The sequence below is a fragment of the Symphodus melops genome (assembly GCF_947650265.1).
Source record: "Symphodus melops genome assembly, chromosome: 8".
In the NCBI taxonomy this organism is placed as follows: Eukaryota; Metazoa; Chordata; class Actinopteri; order Labriformes; family Labridae; genus Symphodus; species Symphodus melops.
In genome coordinates, this window is record NC_136698.1 from 17,840,601 (window position 1) to 17,859,172 (window position 18,572).

The window sequence follows — 18,572 nt, forward strand, 5'->3', positions numbered from 1 at the left end:
CTCTTGTCTTGCCATCGAAAACGGTTATGAATGAAAACAGATACTTAGGACTCAGCTTCCCCTCATTACATGGATCCACCCGTCAGTGAATTAAGTGATCTCCATGACAACCAAGCAAGCATCATCCACGTCATGAGGAAATAATCTCAGGAGAAATCTTTCAATCAAAAAGTTTTCCTCATAATCTCAAAAATTACCAAAATAATAATCTTCACTTTGGTCAAATAGGGTCCATATCTTTTTCGAATTTCAGGACTATTGAAATATCACTACTAAAATAAATGACTAAATTCCCAGCAAAGCTCACCTGTAGCATCTTAATTACATTTTCCAGCCACAAAAAATACATTAAATAAAAAAAAAAAAACTAAATCAAATGACAAATTTCTCTAAACATGTTATCCTATGTGAATTACATTTCTGTACGTTACTGTCTTTTTGTCACATTGAAATATTGTTGGAACATCTGCAATCATAAAGTGTTCACTGTATTGACCTTTTAAACTCCTACATTCCTTGAAAGTTGAAGTTTGGATCAGAATTCTGCATTTTTTCCCCCAAACATGCAGAAGGTACTGTGCTTTTACAGTTTTAAGGCAAGCACTGAAAGAAATAAGTTCACATTTCAAGTCTGCTTTCTTTTAGAAACAATGAAAGCTTTATTTACAATTCCGTACAAGTTCATTTAGTTAACCAATATATACTATGCACATATTTGCAAAGTAAACAGTGTTTATTTTACAACAATCATTTAGGTTACAATAACAGTGGATCAGAAAGGATAGACAATATATTTACACCAATAAAGGAGTTGTACAAGTCTTCAAGTGCATTCAGCGCACTCTTACAGCACATTATTATAAATATTCATCAACATCTTAAAAGATGAAGAGAAGCAAAAATGACAGGGTTAATTTAGATGGTCAGAACATTTGTGCTAACTTTATTAAATCAGATATTTGCACTCTCTAACCGGGCCATTTGCCTTCGATAGAAGCAGCTCCAACAAACAGCTTCAAGCTTCTTGAAGACTTGTTAAATCTACAGCAAGAGTCTAACCTATTTGGTCCACACATACAAAGCAATGCATATGACCAAGTAATGCATAGTTACAGAGGGGAACCCAACATCGTTCACATACAATCAATTCAGGAGGAAAATCCGAGGTCTGCAAGAAAGCCTTGCAGAAAGTGTTTCTAAGGTAATAATCATCTCACATCAGTTACACATGCCTAAGGACCAGACATTCACGTAATACAGTATGGAGAGAGTTGGTGTGAAATGTTTTTGGTCTTTTCATACAATGTATTGATTACAGTTTGAAGATATATATATATGAAGCTTTAAGAAACACTGACAGTCGAAGAAAGACCATGTACTCAGTTTAAGGTCACTTCAGCTCCAAACTGTCAGTGAAGATGAACAAACTTGTGTTAATTTGTCAGATCAAAAAGCAGCGCTGACAGTGGGGACCGACATTAGCCCTTTAGTTACATACAGCCTGACGTGCTCTGCCTCGTCAGCGTAATGACTCACACTGTGCAGCCTGTGTGCGTGGAGTGTCCACAAACTCCTTCCTCATACAGTTCATCAATAACGTGACTCAACTGTGTCAATATGCACCGTGGACCAGAAGCAGATTTTACAGTAATTCACTTACAAACAATTGGCTTGGGCAGAGGAAAAAAGAGACGGGATCGACAAAACACCCTCAGCTATGCTACGCTAGAGAAAGACTGATAAGGCAGAAACTGAAGGATTGGTAAAGTGGAGAGAGAAGAGCAGTCACTTAAGGATCATTCACAAACGGGTGGTTTCAACAAGAGACAAAGTAAATAGGTCCAAAGGATGTTGAGACATCAACAGGTGTGTTATAAATCTACGACTTAACGAAACAGGCACTTGAGAAACAACCATTTTTATCGTCTGACTACATAACTGGGCTACATTCTGACAGCTGGTTGGAACTTGCCAATCATCATAAAGCCTTGATTCCAAAGCAGAAAAGCGGAAAAATAGTTCCATACCACTATAGAAAAAGAAAAAGACAACAGGTGCGTTCTTAGGTCAAAGAACGTGAAAGGACTGGAGGCTAAGTAAGGTTCAAATCCAGCATGTCAGTACTGTCCTATGATTTGATTCTAAAAGCTTGAAATCAGGCCTATTGATAGTCTTATGTGTCACACTCGCACACTAAATACTCAGTGTGTTTGAACTCAAAAGATAAAGGATTGTGTAAAATCTTAAAAAATAAAAAGGTAGTGTGGGAACCAAGATGACTGGATGTTTGAGCGTGAGTGGACAGGTTTTTTTTTTCCCACCCTGTGATGATGACATGAAACATTAATCGTATAAAAAAAGTGACTAAGATGTCAATTAAAGAACAAAGTAAAATGCAAATCATTAGCAGGCATTTCTTTGTATGAGCTGTTTGAAGCCTGTAAAAATGAATAAGTCTATAGAGGGCATACCTTAAACGTGTCATACAGATGTGGGATACATTTCATTGTGTTGACTAACTGGACAATTGTGGCCATGAAAAGTCATTAAGAACAGAAGAGACACATTTTTAACACATCCAAAAGTTAAATAATAATAATACCTTTTTTCCCCCTGAAGGGCTGCCTCTGGATATAATCGAATTCTTCAAACCTCCTACATAAATTATTGCCAAGTTCACATTCACATTCCTGTTTGTGCTTTTTACAGTTTCATTTGATGTTAAAAATCTGTTCTTGACATGTTAACAAAGTCATTTACAATTCAATATGTTCCACATTCCTCGTTTGTTACACTCTGAATATATTAATGAAGGAAATGTTTTATACAATATCTGATGTCATAGATGATTTTACACAGCAGTCTGACATGTAATCAATGACAAAGTGACACATTTCTACTTTGTTTTTTTGCTTTTTAGCTCAAGCTAACTCGTGTCCGTGAGTCAAAATCACAGCCACATGTTGAAACTCGTTCTAGTGGATTCATTCAAAAAGGAGCACAAATCATGTCACTGTCAATTCCCTCACGGACTGAGGATGTTTTTATTTTTATCTGCTCCTCTTTTACAATTTTTGAATCCATACATATATTTACTTTAAGGTTTGGTACAAAATATAACAACCGGTTTTTGTCCCCAGTTTTTTTTTTATATATATATATATATATTAAAATCCTCAATGGAACAATCAACTTAGCAGCATAGATGGACTTGAAATGCTAACAAATGGCACAGTCAATCCTATCAAATCATCTTACCACCCTCCAAATGGTTTACAAAAGGACCGGTCCAGGAGGAGACATCTCCAGCTCGTTTGTTTAAAGGTTTTGTGTGTAGAACAAATAGAACAAACACAACATTAGCTGAAGCACGTTCAGCCGTGTTTTCATAAAAATAAATTGGAGTCGTTAAGTCGTTTAGAGGTAATGCTGGGACTGAAGGCATCTGAGGGTTGCTGTTGGCACATCAGCTGGTGGAAGACAGAGCAGCGGTTAAGTTACCTGGAATTCAGTGGGGGGAGGGGAGTTGTAGTTCAAATCTAAAGCAGGAAAGCTGTCAGGAGAGGGTGTCTATGTTTGCCCTTTTGTCACAGATTTGCGTTAGCACGTTAGCAGTGTCCTTCAGCAAAGCATCAAAGATGCTGTCCGCCAGCTGCATCTTGACAAACAGCTCGTCTTCGTCGTAGTTGACCCACTGGGCCTCCTCCTCGTGGAGTTCTTGAACCTGAGACACAAACGAGGTTAAGTTTGCTGCAAACATGAGGTGAGGAAGCAGTGGAAAAATCAAACACTTCAAAGTTTAAACATCAGCAACTCAAGTATAAAACTATTCTGCTAACAGCTTTAATGAACTCTACTTCACCATGACAACATCACAAGTGTAATGATACATTTAGATGTGTTAACTAAAAACTTCCAGCATTTAAACTGCTATTGTCACCAAGTTGAATTAAAGACATGGCTTCAGATTGTCCAAAGCAAAAGAGAATCCGGGAAAAATAAAGAATTCCATGAAGATCTGGACAAAGTAGGTTTGGAACATGTGATTATTAAAAACTTTTAAAATGATGTCAAATAATCGACGGAACCTACCAATATGTGATCGACTCTGTCCCGTTTTTTCCGGCCAAATTTAAGCATCTTCTGCCAGTCGGTCTTCTGGCACTGATCTTTAGTCAGACTGTACAACTTCAGCACTTCTGCTGTGATGAATTCCTGATACACACAAAAACAAAACATCACTTCAGCAAGAGGAGTGGTGCCACATTTAAATATGTTGAACAAGAAAAGGCTATGACTGGTAAAGCTGAGTTCGGAGCTCTCGTAAAGTATTCTCAAAAACACACCTGAAAGTTTAGACTATGAATAAAAAGTAGGAGCAGGTAAGTAATGAGAGAGTGTCATGCAGTGCTCTACCTGGACTTTGGCGATCTCTCCAGCTGTCCTTACTCTATGGAAGAAGGATGACTTGATACGGCGTGGTTTGACCCACTGTGGCTGATCCGTGTTGGAGTCCTCAGCATAGATCTCCTGCAGCATCTCCCACGTCAGGTCATAAACAGCCTAGAGACAGAGGATAGAAGGCGGAAACTGACAGATCTGCTTCATCATAACCATTCAAACCGGCCGTTCTTTCATACACGCGCATGTAGTGAGCTGTTTTCAGTGAGCACATGACGATATTTAAACGTAAAAAAAAAATATGTTTAAATAGACCGTCACATACATTAAGCTAACAGAAAGAAACCATTGCGCCACCAGTTTGTTTACATGAATATCTTTAAATATGGAGCATTCATCGTCAAGCATCATTTTTAGTTTGAATAAAGATGACTGAGCGCTCAGACATAGCGGTGGCTTCAAACACTTTTTTTTTTCTTCTCGTTACTCATCACATCTTCATCGCCTGCACCTATTGTGTAAATAATAAAAGAGTAAATATCTCTGACGCGAACACTGGGCCTTTATATCCTTATAATTAGTCACAGAGCAGAAGGTGTTTATCATGGAAAAATGTTGATAGTCATTGATCAAACTTTTGATCAACATCCTGCAGTGATGAAGACTGCTGACTGACAATACATCAAGAAACCAGTGTGGGTCCTTTAAATATATCCACTTTACAAATAAACTTGTGTGTAATGAACGGTGGATGTTTTCAGCTCTTCTTCTTTAGTTTGTGACCCTCCTGCTGCAGCAAACTCACCATATGTACTTTCTAACCTTCACTTCAATCACAAGTTCCTCCTTCTCTGGGTCAGAAAGGTTTTTTTTTCCTTTGTGTAAACTTCCGTTGTTTTTTTTTTGGCTGGACTCCTTTGACCTGCTCCCTCGTTTGTATGCGTTTTCAATCACGAGCTGCGTTGCATTGACCGACATGGGGCTGATTGCATGAAAGTTTGCGTAGGAACGGTTTTATAAATCTGAACTATTTTGTGAGCACGCCATTTCCGTGTTTTTGGCGTGTGTACATTTTTAGTCTGGATTCTACGCACTGATTATAAATGAGAGCCCTGATCATTTTTAGACAATACCTAAAGAAGGAGACACTGAAACAGGCGAGTATTCATGACATCGAGCCCTGTCATACAACCTCAGTAGACAGGAGAAGTGATGTGTTGTTGTGTGGATTGAGTAGAGGATGCTTGCAGGCACTCTATGATATTTGTATGTGACGCTTTTGAAAGTTCTTCTGTTTACCTTTCTGTAGCTGCGGATGGAGAGGGCCTCCTGGTCCTGGCTGTCTGCCTCTTTACCCAGATACTCTTGTGAAGGTTTGGGGTTTGGCAGCTGGGCGAGGGTCAGAGCTCCCTCCTTACCAAGACCACAAGTCTCCCAAATCTCTTGTATGGCAGCGTGGACCATCTTCTCCACCTCAGTGGCTGAGTGGGGCACCACCATGGCGGGCTGCTCAGGGAGTTTGGGCGGCAGTTGAAGAGGGAGCTCAGGCCTAGGTGGGGTTTTAACTTGCTGTTCCCCACTTGGTGCAGAGACGAGCCCCACCAGGGCTCCTCCAGCTGATGCGCCTGACCTCCCCAGCCTCTCCTCTTCCTCTTCCTCTCTCTGTTTCTGTTTGAGTCGCTGCTGTTCTCTGCGGGAGCTCAGTCCATAGTCCTCATCGAACCAGTCCTGATCGTCGCCCAGCTCGTCGAGCAGCTCGCGGCTCAGTTCCAGCTCTGCTAGTCGCTTGGCGAGCTCCTCTTGCCCGCTGGCCCCCAACACAGGGCTCTCCTATTGTGAAAGGAACACAGGAAGAAGTGAACTTCATGCTAACATAGAGCTTCGCACATCAAACGTGACACATTAAGTCTCATTATAAATCAAATATTTACACTTTTTGATCTCTCTCTTTCTGATGTTTCAGACACAAAAAGATGTTTTCAGAAAGGTTGACCAAAATCAATAAAGCCTGTCAACATCAGGGTGGACTTTGGCTTTACAAACAATCCAAATGAAGATTTACCAGGTTAAGTCAACAAGTAGTGACCGTCAGATATTTGATTACATCATTTCCCCACAGTAAGAATCCCCAAATGTAACCATGGAAAGCACCAAAACAGTTCCTAATAGTACAGCTGAATTTCCACAGAAAAATGTGATTTTTTTTTCTTGAGCTCTTCAAACTTTGATGAACAGGTTATTAGAGGAGCAGAAAGTCACTCACCAGTTGGTTACACAGCTCTGGAGAAGACATGTCTTCTTTTTCTGCAGACAGGAAGAATGGCAGACCGTCTTTTTGTTCCACTGAGGGTAACCATTCTTCTTCTTCTTCCTCAGCATGCTGACCAAACAGGTCTCCATTCAGCTGGTTGGCAGCTTGTATCTTCTTTTCTTTGGCCTTTTTGATTAGAGCAAACTGCTCCACAGCGTCCTTCACAAAGCTGCTGACCAGCTGGTCTGCACACGCGTCTATTTTGTCTTCATCCTTCTCTTCGTCCTTATCTTGCCTGACGTCTGGGGAAAGGTCTGCAGGAGTGAACCTGCAGGGTGAGGGTCCATCTTCTCTCTCAAAAGACGGAGTAATCTCCTTCTGACTGTGATTTGTCAGACCCATTTTGTCCATGTCAGAGATGAGGAGGGTGGTTGGTGCGTCTTCTAAATCCAACATAATGTACCCCGTGTTGCCATTAGGAATAAGCTGCTCTGATTCTTTGTTATTCTGGGAATTGAGGTTGGATTTGACTTTGTGAGCTAACTCGTCTGTAACCTTTTTCTCATCAGACGCAGAGACCTTCAGATTTGTTTGCTCTTTTTTATTTTTCAAATTTTGAGTTTTGTCCCGGCTCGTTTTGCGTTCGTCCGCACTTTTATCTGGCAGATCGTCAAAAAACGAGTCCTCATCCTCTGTGGTGTCGGTGTAAATCTCAAACTTGTCCGGCAGGTGAGTAATCTTGTCTGGAGGAGCAAAGATACCATGGCTCTCGTTACACTTGAAGTATACGACGCCCTCGTAAGTACCGTTGTTGCTCCCCTCAGACTTGTCCAGTTCCACTCCAGCCCAGAAGCCATGAGCGAAGCTGGTTGGGCCTTTAAATCTCAGCGTGCCAGGCTGAACGCCGCTGACGAGAACACGATCGTCAATGTGAAAACTTGCCATTTCATCTCTAAGAAGAGGGGACGCGGCAGGTGAGAGGCCGGAATTAACGTTGTCCTTGTCGTCTTTTTTGCAAGTGTTTAGATCTAGCAGTCTTCCAGATTGGTTGCTAGCAACACTGGTCCCTGATTGGTGACTCACATATCCATCTAGCTCCTCCTCCACTTCCTCAGAGTGGCTGTTGTACTGAGTGGCTCTGCTGGGGGAGTCTTTTCTCAAGGTCTCGTTTTCTGAGATGCGAGAGGCCGGCTCTGATCTTTGAAGAGCTCCCCGGGGCGAAGAATCCACAGATGATTCAAAGTCATCATGATAACCATCCACTATGGGAGATGAGGCATCGACATCCTTTATGGGTGCCTCCTTCTTTGAAGTAAATTCAACGGAGTCAGGGGAGTGATTGCTGGATGTGGAGCTGAGATGGTCCGCTGTAGCTGAAGGTGACTTATCGGAGGCGATAATGTTAGATTGTGTCGCTTGTTCAGCTTCAGGCATTTCCCTCGACTTTGCTCGATGGTCTCGTTCTACACTTACAGATGGGGAGTAAAGCCTTTCTTCACTTACAGAAGAGGATTTGGCTTGAGACAGTTTCCGCTGAGAGTCGAGGCTGTCTTGCTTTTCTTGTTCGGGAAGTTCAAACTGTGTGCTCACAGACTCGTTCAGCGGTGCCTGGGCTTCCCGAGAGGAAGGCGTTATGAGACCCTCTGTGGAGAGGCGGCTCCTTGATTGTAAAGCTGGACTCTCTGGGCTGCCGTGAACCGGGGTTGGAGTGACTGTTGGCGGGTCTTCATCGGACAACTCCTCAGGCACTGAAGTCGACCTACTATCATCAGGTTGAGGAACGAAATCTGGCACAAAAGAAAAAAAAATTACCGGGGAAATCCTTCTAATAAACAGTTAAGATTATATTTATATTGCTTTGTTTATTATATCACCCACTGTTTTCCAATGCAGCATCAATTCGCCTTCTTTCAGACCTGGACATTTCACTGGTTTCAGAGCTGAGGGAGAGGGATTCACACATATTTAAACAGAAATCTTTAAGACTCAGACTACAGTAAGTGTTGGTGTGGTGTGTTTACAGCTGTTAAGTACCTGTGAGCAGCTGCTTTAATACTTGACTGCTCTGCAACTGAAGCCGAGTCTTTGATCTGGGAGTTGGAATCTGCTGTCGAGTCCGGCTCCTTGTTCAGTTCTGCCTTGGTTTTTTCAATGAAGTCATCATAGCTCTGGAAGGAAAAAGGGATTTAAATAATTAAATACCAGAAGAAATGTATTTACCCTTGAAACATATCATGGACACACGATGCAACAATCGCATGCACGCACCTCCAGCTGCTTCAGTAGGCTGGCCTCCTTTGCCTTCAGACGCTCCTTGTTCCTCTTCTTCTGCTCTTTCTTCAGCTGGTTGGCCATAGACTTTCGTTTTCGGAGTTCTTCCTTCAAGGCCTTGATGCGGCTCTCGATGTCGCTCTGGTCTGAAATGAGGTCTGGGGGTACATTTGGAAAAATCGCTGTTATAATGTGAAACCCGTGCCAGGCTTCTGATTAGCAAAGAGTAATCCAACTCTGTGCCCACTTGAACTCATACCCAATTCTTCTGGAGATTAGTGTAAACTTTCTCAATAGGAGTGTGTTGAGTTCGTTGTCGTGCCTGATGTGTGACACTTCAATGCAATGAACAATCAGTATTATAAGGATTAAAGGTCTGAACACTCAGATACTAGGCCAGCAGCACTGTTAGTGCTCCTGCAATAACTTAGCACAATGCATAGTCTTGTACACCGATATCACACAGCTAAGCAGGTTAGGTATCAGGGAAGTGCTTGCATAATGTATTCCTGGCAGCATCCCATTATGCCTGACTACACAGAGCAAGCATTACAGCTGCATTATGTCCAGTCGCTCTGCTTGCTATCTTCTTTAAGAACTATCACAAACTGTTATATGTACACAAAGTATGACATACCCATTGTCAAAAGTGCCTGGTTGACTCACCTGTTTGTGGGGCCATGGGGGGGTCCGATGGCTGAGTGCAGGCCTGGTGTGGCGTCCGGGAGGAGGAGCGGGGCTGCATCCTGGTTTTGCTGCTGCCATCTGAAGGAGAGGAAGCAGGGCTGTGGCTGCCTTTGAATGGAGACTGGGCCGGCTGGAATAAGGAAGAGGAGGAGGAGGAGGAGGAGGAGAATGGAGTATTACTTAAGGATATAACAACACAGTCAGGTGGACTGATGGAGGTACGCCTGGATTTGTATTTTACATGTTGAGTACAATAACACATCTGTGGATACTCCCTTGCAGGGATGGAACATAACTAAAGACCTTGTGTTTTTTCAATAGTTCAGGAATATTTGTGTCTTATTTGGAATTTAATTAGCTGAAGCCTGTGCACAATAGCAAACATTTCTCCTTCAGAGGTGTGAGGTCAGTTTTGGAGTAGATACATCTAGACTCAAAGAAAGCGTATAAAATAAATGTGCAGGACTTAACACTGACGGTAAACAAACTAAATGTACACGTACTTTTCTGTGAGGGGAGTGTGACGCTGAAGTAAAGTCCTGGGTGTAATTGGCATGGCTGCTCTGGATGGAAGCCAGAGGTGTTTCAGAGAGCGACACAGGTTGTACTGAAGATGGACTTCTCCCTGGTTGCTCGGTTCCAGGTCCCTCTGTGTGCACGCTGGACTCGGGTGTTAGGGAGGAAACGTCGCCCTCACTCACATTATCTGAAATATGAAAACGAACAAACGTGAAGAACATGTTTTTTATTTCAACATTATTCCAAAAGGACCATAGATCGTGTTCTTCACGCTGCATCTGTTCTAAAAAAAAAAAAAAAAACATTTTTGTCTCTTTACCTTTCTCACTGTCCGTTCTGAGCTCTGAGCTTTGATGCTGTCCGGGGCTGATGTCCAACATCTCGTCCTCCTTGCTCTTGAGTGCGTTTCTGTCCCACACAGCCATGGCCTCCTTTTCCATCCGACGGACCTCCGCCTCCTCCTGGTCCAGCCTCTGTTTCCACTGCAGCAGCTCCTCGGCATGGTGACGCCTCTGCATCAGCTGCTGCTCCCTCTTTGTCAGGAACCTGGGGAGCGGGTGGTAAGAATGCATAAGAAGAAAGAGGGAGAGATGAAGAAGGAGAAAGGTAGAAAAAGGATCATAGAAGAAGGGTGAAGAGAAAGAGGTGAGGTGAAAAAAAAAAATGGGGAAGAGGAGACATGAGGAAGGTGTAGGGTGAGGGATGAAGTGATGTGACAATGATGAGGGAGAGAAGAGAAGTAAAAACAAAAGACATTTAGATAAAGCATGTTAAAACATCACCTCCTAAAAGAAAAGCCAACCCCCAAAGCACCTCGTCATCCATTTACCACTGCAAACTTACCTTTTACACTCAGAGAAGCAAACAAGCACACACACACACCCAAAACATGCTTTACCACGTTCTATTCCTGGAGGAATCGTCCAAACAAGGAAGCAAACAAGCACCCATGATATACGCAAGCAGAAAGTGGTGACAGTTCACTCAGGAGGGGGGAAAAAAAAGAAAAAAAGAGAAAAATAAAGAGTGAGGATGTCAGGTTCATGCATCAGACTTCAAACATCAGGGGACGCTGATCGGGGTGCAGTCACACACCTCAAACATTGTTCATCCCGAAACCGATGACAATCTGGAGATTTAAAAACTGTCCAGTAAAGCAAAGAGAATCTTTTCATCTAAAGCCCCGATTTTAACAGGCTTCCTGCACTTACACATCTCTGCACATGCCTATCACAATCAAGTGACCTTCCTCTATAGCTGTTGTGTAATGTGCTCTCCCACAGCTATGGGTGCCATTACAGAGCAGTATTATTTAGCATTAATCCAATCTGGAGGCTTTTCTCTTGACCTAATGTATACTGATGACAGGGCCACGCTGGGGGTTTCTTTTAGTGCCTTCCCAAACTCTATTAGAGCCCGTCGTCGTTTGTACTTATTATCCAATCCAATGCAACAGTTACCTAATAAAGAGGGCTAGTTAAGATTTACTGGGCTCATTAGAGAGATAGACTACTCTGTTCTCTGCGGAAGTCCGTTGGTTCCGTGCCATATTGGGTTTGATCTCAGAAACATTTTGTATCACTAACTGGTGCGGGGAGGAGCTTTAATTTGAATGACATTGAAGAGTTGCACTGCATCGCTCTGCCCAACAGGCAGGGGGGAAAAACAGAGTGATAGTCACATCTCAGATCTCAGGTTTTACATGTTCATGATGAGTCCTATATGTACACCAAAGTTAGCCATGGAGTGCCTCAAGGATCAGTGCTTGGACCGATTCTCTTTACATTATATATGCTTCCTCTAGGTAGTATTGTGGGAAAACACTCCATAAACTGTCATTGCTATGCAGACGATACTCAGCTATACATATCAATGAAGCCAGAAGACACCAACCAGCTACATAAACTGGAAGCCTGCCTTAAGGACATCAGGACCTGGATGACCAGAAACTTCTTACTGCTCAACTCAGACAAGACTGAAGTTATTGTGATTGGACCTAAGAGCCTCAGAGAGACCTTTTCTGACGATATAACGGCCCTTAGTGGTATCAGCATGGCCTTTAATAACTCTAAAAACTTAGGAGTTCTCTTTGATCAGGATATGTCCTTTGATTCCCACATTAAACACATTTCAAGGACAGGACTTCGTAATATCCCTAAGACCAGGCAGATCCTGTCACAAAACGATGCAGAAAAAGTAGTTCATGCATTTGTTACCTCCAGGTTGAATTACTGTAATTTTCTTTTAGCAGGGTGCTATGGTAAATCTCTAAAGACCCTTCAGCTAGTCCAAAATGCTGCAGCTCGTGTATTGAGTAGAACTAGGAAAAGGGACCACATTACTCCTGTGTTGGCTTCTCTCCACTGGCTCCTTCTAGAATCTAGAATAGAATTTAAAATCCTTCTTCTCACTTACAAAGCTCTAAATGGTCAGGCACCATCCTGTCTCAAAGAGTGAAATGTGCCGCATACTTACGCTCCCAGGATGCAGGCCTGCTCGTGATACCTACAGTCTCTAAAAGTACTATGGGAGGTAGAGCCTTCAGTTATCAGGCGCCACTCCTCTGGAATCGTCTATCAGTCGGGGTCCGGGAGGCAGACACACTGGGTACTTTTAAGAATAGACTTAAAACTTTTCTTTTTGATAAATCTTATAGTTGGAGCTGGATCAGGTATAGACCAGCTCATAGTTATGCTGCTATAGGCCTAAACTACCGGGGGAACTGGCACCTTGAACTCTTATCTCTCTGCTTTAATATCTTATTACTGCTTGTCATCTTTATATTCTAACCTCTCCTTTTTCTGGGAGCTCTCTTAGGTTCCTCGGGACTGTTGATGAGGATGGCCTGCCCAAACAACCACCCGCCCCGCCCATCCTATCCTTCTTTCTGCATCTCTTATCCCATCTCCTCCATCCCATTATCAAGCCCAGAGCAGTTTAGCAGATGGCCGTCATGAACCCGGGTCTGCTGAAGATTTCTGTCTGTTAAAGGGAAGTTTTTTCTTGCCACGCTATGACGGATTAAGCTGGGCTCTTGTAATAGAGCAATAAGTATGGTCCTTTACCTGCTTTTTGGAAACATAACAACGAGCATGGTCTTGTTATCTGCTCTTTTGTTAATGGTAACAGACAAACAGTAAGGTCCTTTACCTGCTTTTTGTAAAGTGTCTCAAGATAACACCTGTTATGAATTGATGCTATACAAATAAAGATTGATTGATTGATATTTAACGTCACAGAACTCAGGGTTGCCCCAGCTCACGGCTGGTTTTTACAATTCAACAAGGAAGACTCAGATGAAAATAAACCTAACCTCCAGACTTCACAGTGTTCGACACTAATGCCAAAACCGTTTGCATCTTACTGACTGATGTTTGAAAGATTGAAGCATCAAAAAGGGTTGGACTTTTTGTTGTTGTTATCAAAGTGAAGTTGTTGAGAGGTTCGCTTATTTCAGGAAGGCAGCTTTTCTTCCACCCCCGCACACGCACACACACACACACACACACACACACACACACATACAACCCCCCTGGAAATAAAGAAAAACCAAAACACAAACCAATGCATCCCATCACTCATCATTCACCATCCCACCCTTACAAGGACCCAGTGCCAGGAGATGAACACAAGCATGTTCCATGAGGGTTTAGGTGGGGTGAGGCAGGGGGGGAAAAGGTAGAGAGGGATGTACAGTACCTGACCAACTGGTTGTAGATAAAGAGCTGGAATTTAGGGTGGAGTTTGGGAAGACAGACACTGAGGGAGGCCCAGTGGTGGGCCGTGAACACAGAGAAGAAGCAGTGGACGGGAGAACAGTGTCTACAAACACACACACACAAGCACGCATCAGACAAAAAGGCAGAAGAGTCACACAGACGTTGGAATGGAATCAAACAACCACGCAAATGCAGACGATGTGAAAGAGGAAAATATAAGGGAGAAAACACAGAGAGAGAGAGAGAGAAAAGGAGAGAGAAGAGCCAGGTGAGTATATGTGATTAAATGCATCCGTTTTGTCAGGAGCGCCAGGTTGTGAGCGATCTGCCGACTTTGAACTGTGATCGACACTGAAAGTAGTAGTGTTTAAAATAAAGTGCCGAAGACGGTGAGTCTGCGAGGAAACGACAACAGCACTGAAGAAGACGAGAAAGGTTGTGTTAGTGTGTTTAGTCAAACAGAAAAGACTCTATGAGAGCTTATTTTTAAGGATTCCTGCGACCAAGCAATAAATGTCTGATCATATGTGTATATTATATTATCTGAAGTTTGATTTTGCTGTGATTAACCCCGAAATATTCTATATATTATATTCTCAATTCTCAATATTCTCTAATATATTAACTATTCTCATTTTCGTAATGTATCAAACATGATACGACCACAAGTTATTCAGTTTTTATTTCTAAAAATGTGAAAAATGTCTTGAGTGAAGATAATCTGTTTTACAGTGAAGCTAAACAGAACAATTAACCCCGTTGTTCGAGTCATGAGAAGCTCTACAGTCACCTGACCAAAGCTGTTCGCCAAGTCCAAAATCTTTAAACAAAGCTACAGGAAGTCCAGGCCTCGAAAAGTAACGGGAAACAACGAGGGAAAGTATGATGGCATCTGTATGAGCTCGAAAGTGACCAAGCGTCTGTCATAGAACGTTTCAGCATTAATAAAGTCAAAAAAAAAAAAAACAAAAAAAAAAAAAAGGAAGTACTCAATAATGACGATAAACGTTCGTTAAAAGGAATCTAAGATCAACCTGAACTTGGGGGGAGGGGAGGGTGTGTTATCTATCTGAAGGGGAGGACAACATGGAGCATGCTCATCTTCATGTCCACACATTCACTCAGTCACAGCTCGTTTGGGACACTTGTGGTTAGTGGTTAGTATCTTGTGAGAGCAAAGAATTCCAATGACTTCAGGACTCATCACTGTGGAATAAAAGAAAAGAGAGACACTACCAAGAGGACGGAGCATCACTCAGTGCAAGCTGCTTAAAAACACATCTGACATGTTTTACTCATTTCAAATAAAGCCGCCGCATCAACTGTGCTTCAGTGGTACAGTGAAAAGAGACTGAAGTTTGGATCACACACAATTCATGATGACATAACTACGACTTTGATCAGGGGTGAAAGGAAAGTAGAAATTGGGGGGGGTCTCTTTAAACAGGAAAGAAGTCGAGAGGCTCAGCATCATAAAGCACTGCTCAGAAAATACCGATAAAGATTCACGACGTCAGCGGTGATGCAAAATAAAATGGAAGTCTTTACTTTTCGTCCGTGTGGGAGCGCATCTTCTTGAGCTTCTGCATGATGCTGCTGGTCTCACTTCCAGAGACGGAGAGCGGTGGGGAAGGGCTGCGGCCGTCCTGCCTGATGTTCGCCGAGGAGTCGGCCTCAGACCGAGGGGTTTCTGACACGGGGGTCTCCTAAGGGACACATTTAGGGAAGATGAACATGCAGCAGCTTCTACAGTTACAACCACACATCCTTTCGTAGTAACATGTTGCGTGACTTACAGGTGGCGTTTCGCCTCCAGCGCACTTGAGACGCTCCTTCAGCCGGAGTGTGGAGTTTCTCATGCGTTCAATCTCCTCCTGCTGCTTCAGCAACAGCTGCCTCTCCTTCCTGGCTGCTTTGTTGGCCTCCTGGAGTCGTTTGATCTCAGCCTGTGAAGTTGGATAGTGAGTGATGACACAACCACATGTCCAGTGATCACTTAATTGGACTTCCTGTCACTAAGCATTCCTCTCAAAGATACCTGCTCTTGTTGCAGCTTCAACAGGAGGCCCCTCTGCTTCTTCCTAATGGGCGGCATTTTGTCATCCTCTCCCTTGTCCCTCAGCCTCCTTTTCTGGTGCTCAAGCCAGGCCAGCTCCGTCTTGGTCTTCTCTTTGAGAGCTTTCTGCCGGAGATGCAGCAGGGAGCTCTGGTGTTGCAGTCTGACTTCCTCATCCTTCATGTACTGACGGACCATATCCATTGTGAACTGGGAGAAGCTGTCCTGTCCACCGGAGAAGGCCATATTCGCATCCTGAAGGGGAACAAGGAGGTGAAAGTGTGAGCATGAGGAATATTATCAAGAGAGCAGAAACACACAAATACAACAGCTGTGGATTGAGCCAGTGTGTGTATCATAATGGAGAGGTACAGAGCTATTTTACACATTTACAAACCTTATACTAATCAGTTGTATCAAATGTTCTTTTTTGTTTTTTTTATGACGCAGCTGCACTCTCACCTTTAAAATATTGTGTGCTCCTGAAATCAGTGTCTTGCTGTGATTGGCTCCATCGTCCTCCGACTCCTCGTGGTGCCGGGACTTCTTCTCCTTCGTTCCACGCCTGTGCGCCTCTGACGGCAGCAGAGAGCGGAAGGAGCGCTGCTCTATTTCGTCCTCCGTCATGGACTCGTCAAACTTCAGAGAGTACTCTGTTGCTATTGAAGTGCTGTCTCCTAGAGGGATACAAGTAAGAAAGGCTCAGCATGCGCTCAAATCAACTGTGTCCATGGCTTGGATATTGTCGAAAATGCATGGCATTGCGTTTAGGGAGAGCTTTATGTGTCAGCATGTTAAGTTTGAACAAGGAGTCGACCTTTGTCATTGACAGAGTGGATGCTTTCACTGCCGAGGGAATCATTCGCTGCTGTAAGAACTTCCTCTTCTATGGAGCTACTGGCTGCTTCCCTCTCTCCAGCTGCCCTCTTCCTCTGTTTCCCCTCTCCCGCTTCTTTTGTCATCCTGTCTGTGTGGTCTGAGGAGCCGTGCGATGGGCTTTGGTGGCAGCTCGAGTCAGCTCCACTGAGAAGAGGGAAAGAAAACAAATTAAAACTAATTCTGCTGAATTCTTTCCAGATTCTTAAAGAAAAATGTTTTCAAGGTGAGGAGGGGGGGCTGGTACCTGAGGTGGGGTCTTTTAAAGGATAGAGAGTCAGAGTGACTCAGGCTATTCAGTGGAGACGGGGATTCCTCTGGTCCTGATTTTCTGCTCGACACCTGACTCTGAAAGCTGGAGGGGATTATGCAAAAGAGGGCGAATTATGTCCAAACTCTGTTTTTATCGTCTCAAATCACAAACAGTGTGAATAGTCATGCGTCATGTGTTTTAAGTTCACCTGTCAGATTCGTCCTGTCGCAGCTGAGAGGAGCTCTGCTGCTCTTTCTTTGAGGAACTTGTAACAACAGAAGGGACGACCAGAGCGCCTGCTATCTGCGACCGTGCCATTTCTGTCATCTGACAAAGAAGAATGCATTTCACAGAACAGAATGTGAAGCTGTCCTTTCTGAGAGTTTATCACTGGAACATAACCGTGGGTCAGCCTTTGATACGAAACAGAGACAACGAGTATTTTCCAGGCAAAGAGGAGAACGGTGATTGCTTACCTCCTTGATGTGCCGGGCGGTTTCAGCTGTGTACCGCGCTGCCTCAGCCTGTTGACTCATCATCTTTGTTGCTGCCTCCTGGAGGCCCTCCAAGGTATCTTTTTGAGCTCCAGCCAAGCTGTCCTGCAGCTCTATGTGAGCCTGGATAAAAAACAAACAAGCATAGATATTAAAGTCATTGAAAAATAAAAATACTCAAATCCCTTAACATTCGAAAGATGAGCACTAAATATATAGTACGTGTGTGTGTGTGTGTGTGTGTGTGTGTGTGTGTGTGTGTGTGTGTGTGTGTGTGTGTGTGTGTGTGTGTGTGTGTGTGTGTGTACCCTGGCTGCTCTCTGCCTGTTCTCCTCCAGCTGCAGCTGTGCCTCCAGGGCTTCCCTCTCCGCCTTGATCTTCAGCTCGTAGAGGTCGTGCTCGTGGCTCTGCTGCTTGGCCTGCAGCGTGAAGAGTCAGAGAGCAGATCAATACTGAGTATCCATAGAGTCATTAGTGAGGCAGTAAGTCACACACGTGTAGTGTGGTAAAAAAAAAAATGCACCTAGAAGACTTGTCATGTCAATGTTGTGCAACATCAACAATCAGTTCAGAACCCCGTACGAATGTTGTTAATTACTCTACTCAGTGTAACATTTATACAGACATTAGTTTATAAAGTAGAACTGAACCATCGAAATGTGAAGCTATGCATCAAATGACAAAGTATTACTTTGAAAAGAGTTACACACTTCTGATGTAAATAACTCTAGGGCTTGTTTGTGTTGCCCATCTACAAAACACTTTTGCTTCTCCACCTTGAGCATCTGGGCCAATGACACGCTCTCCTGCTGAGCCATGGACACTCCCATCAGCCGCTCCATGTCACCCAGGTGTCGGACTGACTCCTCTATGGACTCCAGGTAGTGGAGCTCTGCTGCCATGCGCTGCTGCAAGACGGCTGGGGAGTACTGCAGTTGACCTGAGCGTAAGAGAAACCAGGGTTAAAGAGAGAGAGGGAGGGAGATCAATAAAGGGATCACAGGGCATATTAAGAAGAAAAGGGTTTACTATCAGTTTTGTTTAT

General features: G+C 43.4%; 1 protein-coding gene across 2 annotated transcripts in view; it reads right to left on the reverse strand.

The window, feature by feature from the left end:
* Positions 1-635: 635 nt before the first annotated feature.
* cep350 (centrosomal protein 350) overlaps positions 636-18,572 on the reverse strand; it is a 32,966-nt gene continuing 15,029 nt past the window's right edge. For both annotated transcript variants that reach the window (XM_079349990.1, XM_079349991.1), the window contains exons 17-37: positions 18,304-18,467; positions 17,836-17,946; positions 17,510-17,650; positions 17,242-17,360; positions 17,028-17,135; positions 16,722-16,927; positions 16,367-16,581; positions 15,887-16,159; positions 15,645-15,794; positions 15,397-15,554; positions 10,449-10,675; positions 10,114-10,316; positions 9,590-9,740; positions 8,921-9,081; positions 8,687-8,820; positions 8,531-8,592; positions 6,665-8,439; positions 5,701-6,231; positions 4,417-4,563; positions 4,093-4,215; positions 636-3,724 (exon numbers count right to left, since the gene is read on the reverse strand). In XM_079349990.1, coding sequence (XP_079206116.1) covers positions 3,557-3,724; positions 4,093-4,215; positions 4,417-4,563; positions 5,701-6,231; positions 6,665-8,439; positions 8,531-8,592; positions 8,687-8,820; positions 8,921-9,081; positions 9,590-9,740; positions 10,114-10,316; positions 10,449-10,675; positions 15,397-15,554; positions 15,645-15,794; positions 15,887-16,159; positions 16,367-16,581; positions 16,722-16,927; positions 17,028-17,135; positions 17,242-17,360; positions 17,510-17,650; positions 17,836-17,946; positions 18,304-18,467 — 5,327 coding nt within the window. In that variant the 3' untranslated portion in view covers positions 636-3,556. The remainder of the gene's footprint in view (positions 3,725-4,092; positions 4,216-4,416; positions 4,564-5,700; positions 6,232-6,664; positions 8,440-8,530; positions 8,593-8,686; positions 8,821-8,920; positions 9,082-9,589; positions 9,741-10,113; positions 10,317-10,448; positions 10,676-15,396; positions 15,555-15,644; positions 15,795-15,886; positions 16,160-16,366; positions 16,582-16,721; positions 16,928-17,027; positions 17,136-17,241; positions 17,361-17,509; positions 17,651-17,835; positions 17,947-18,303; positions 18,468-18,572) is intronic.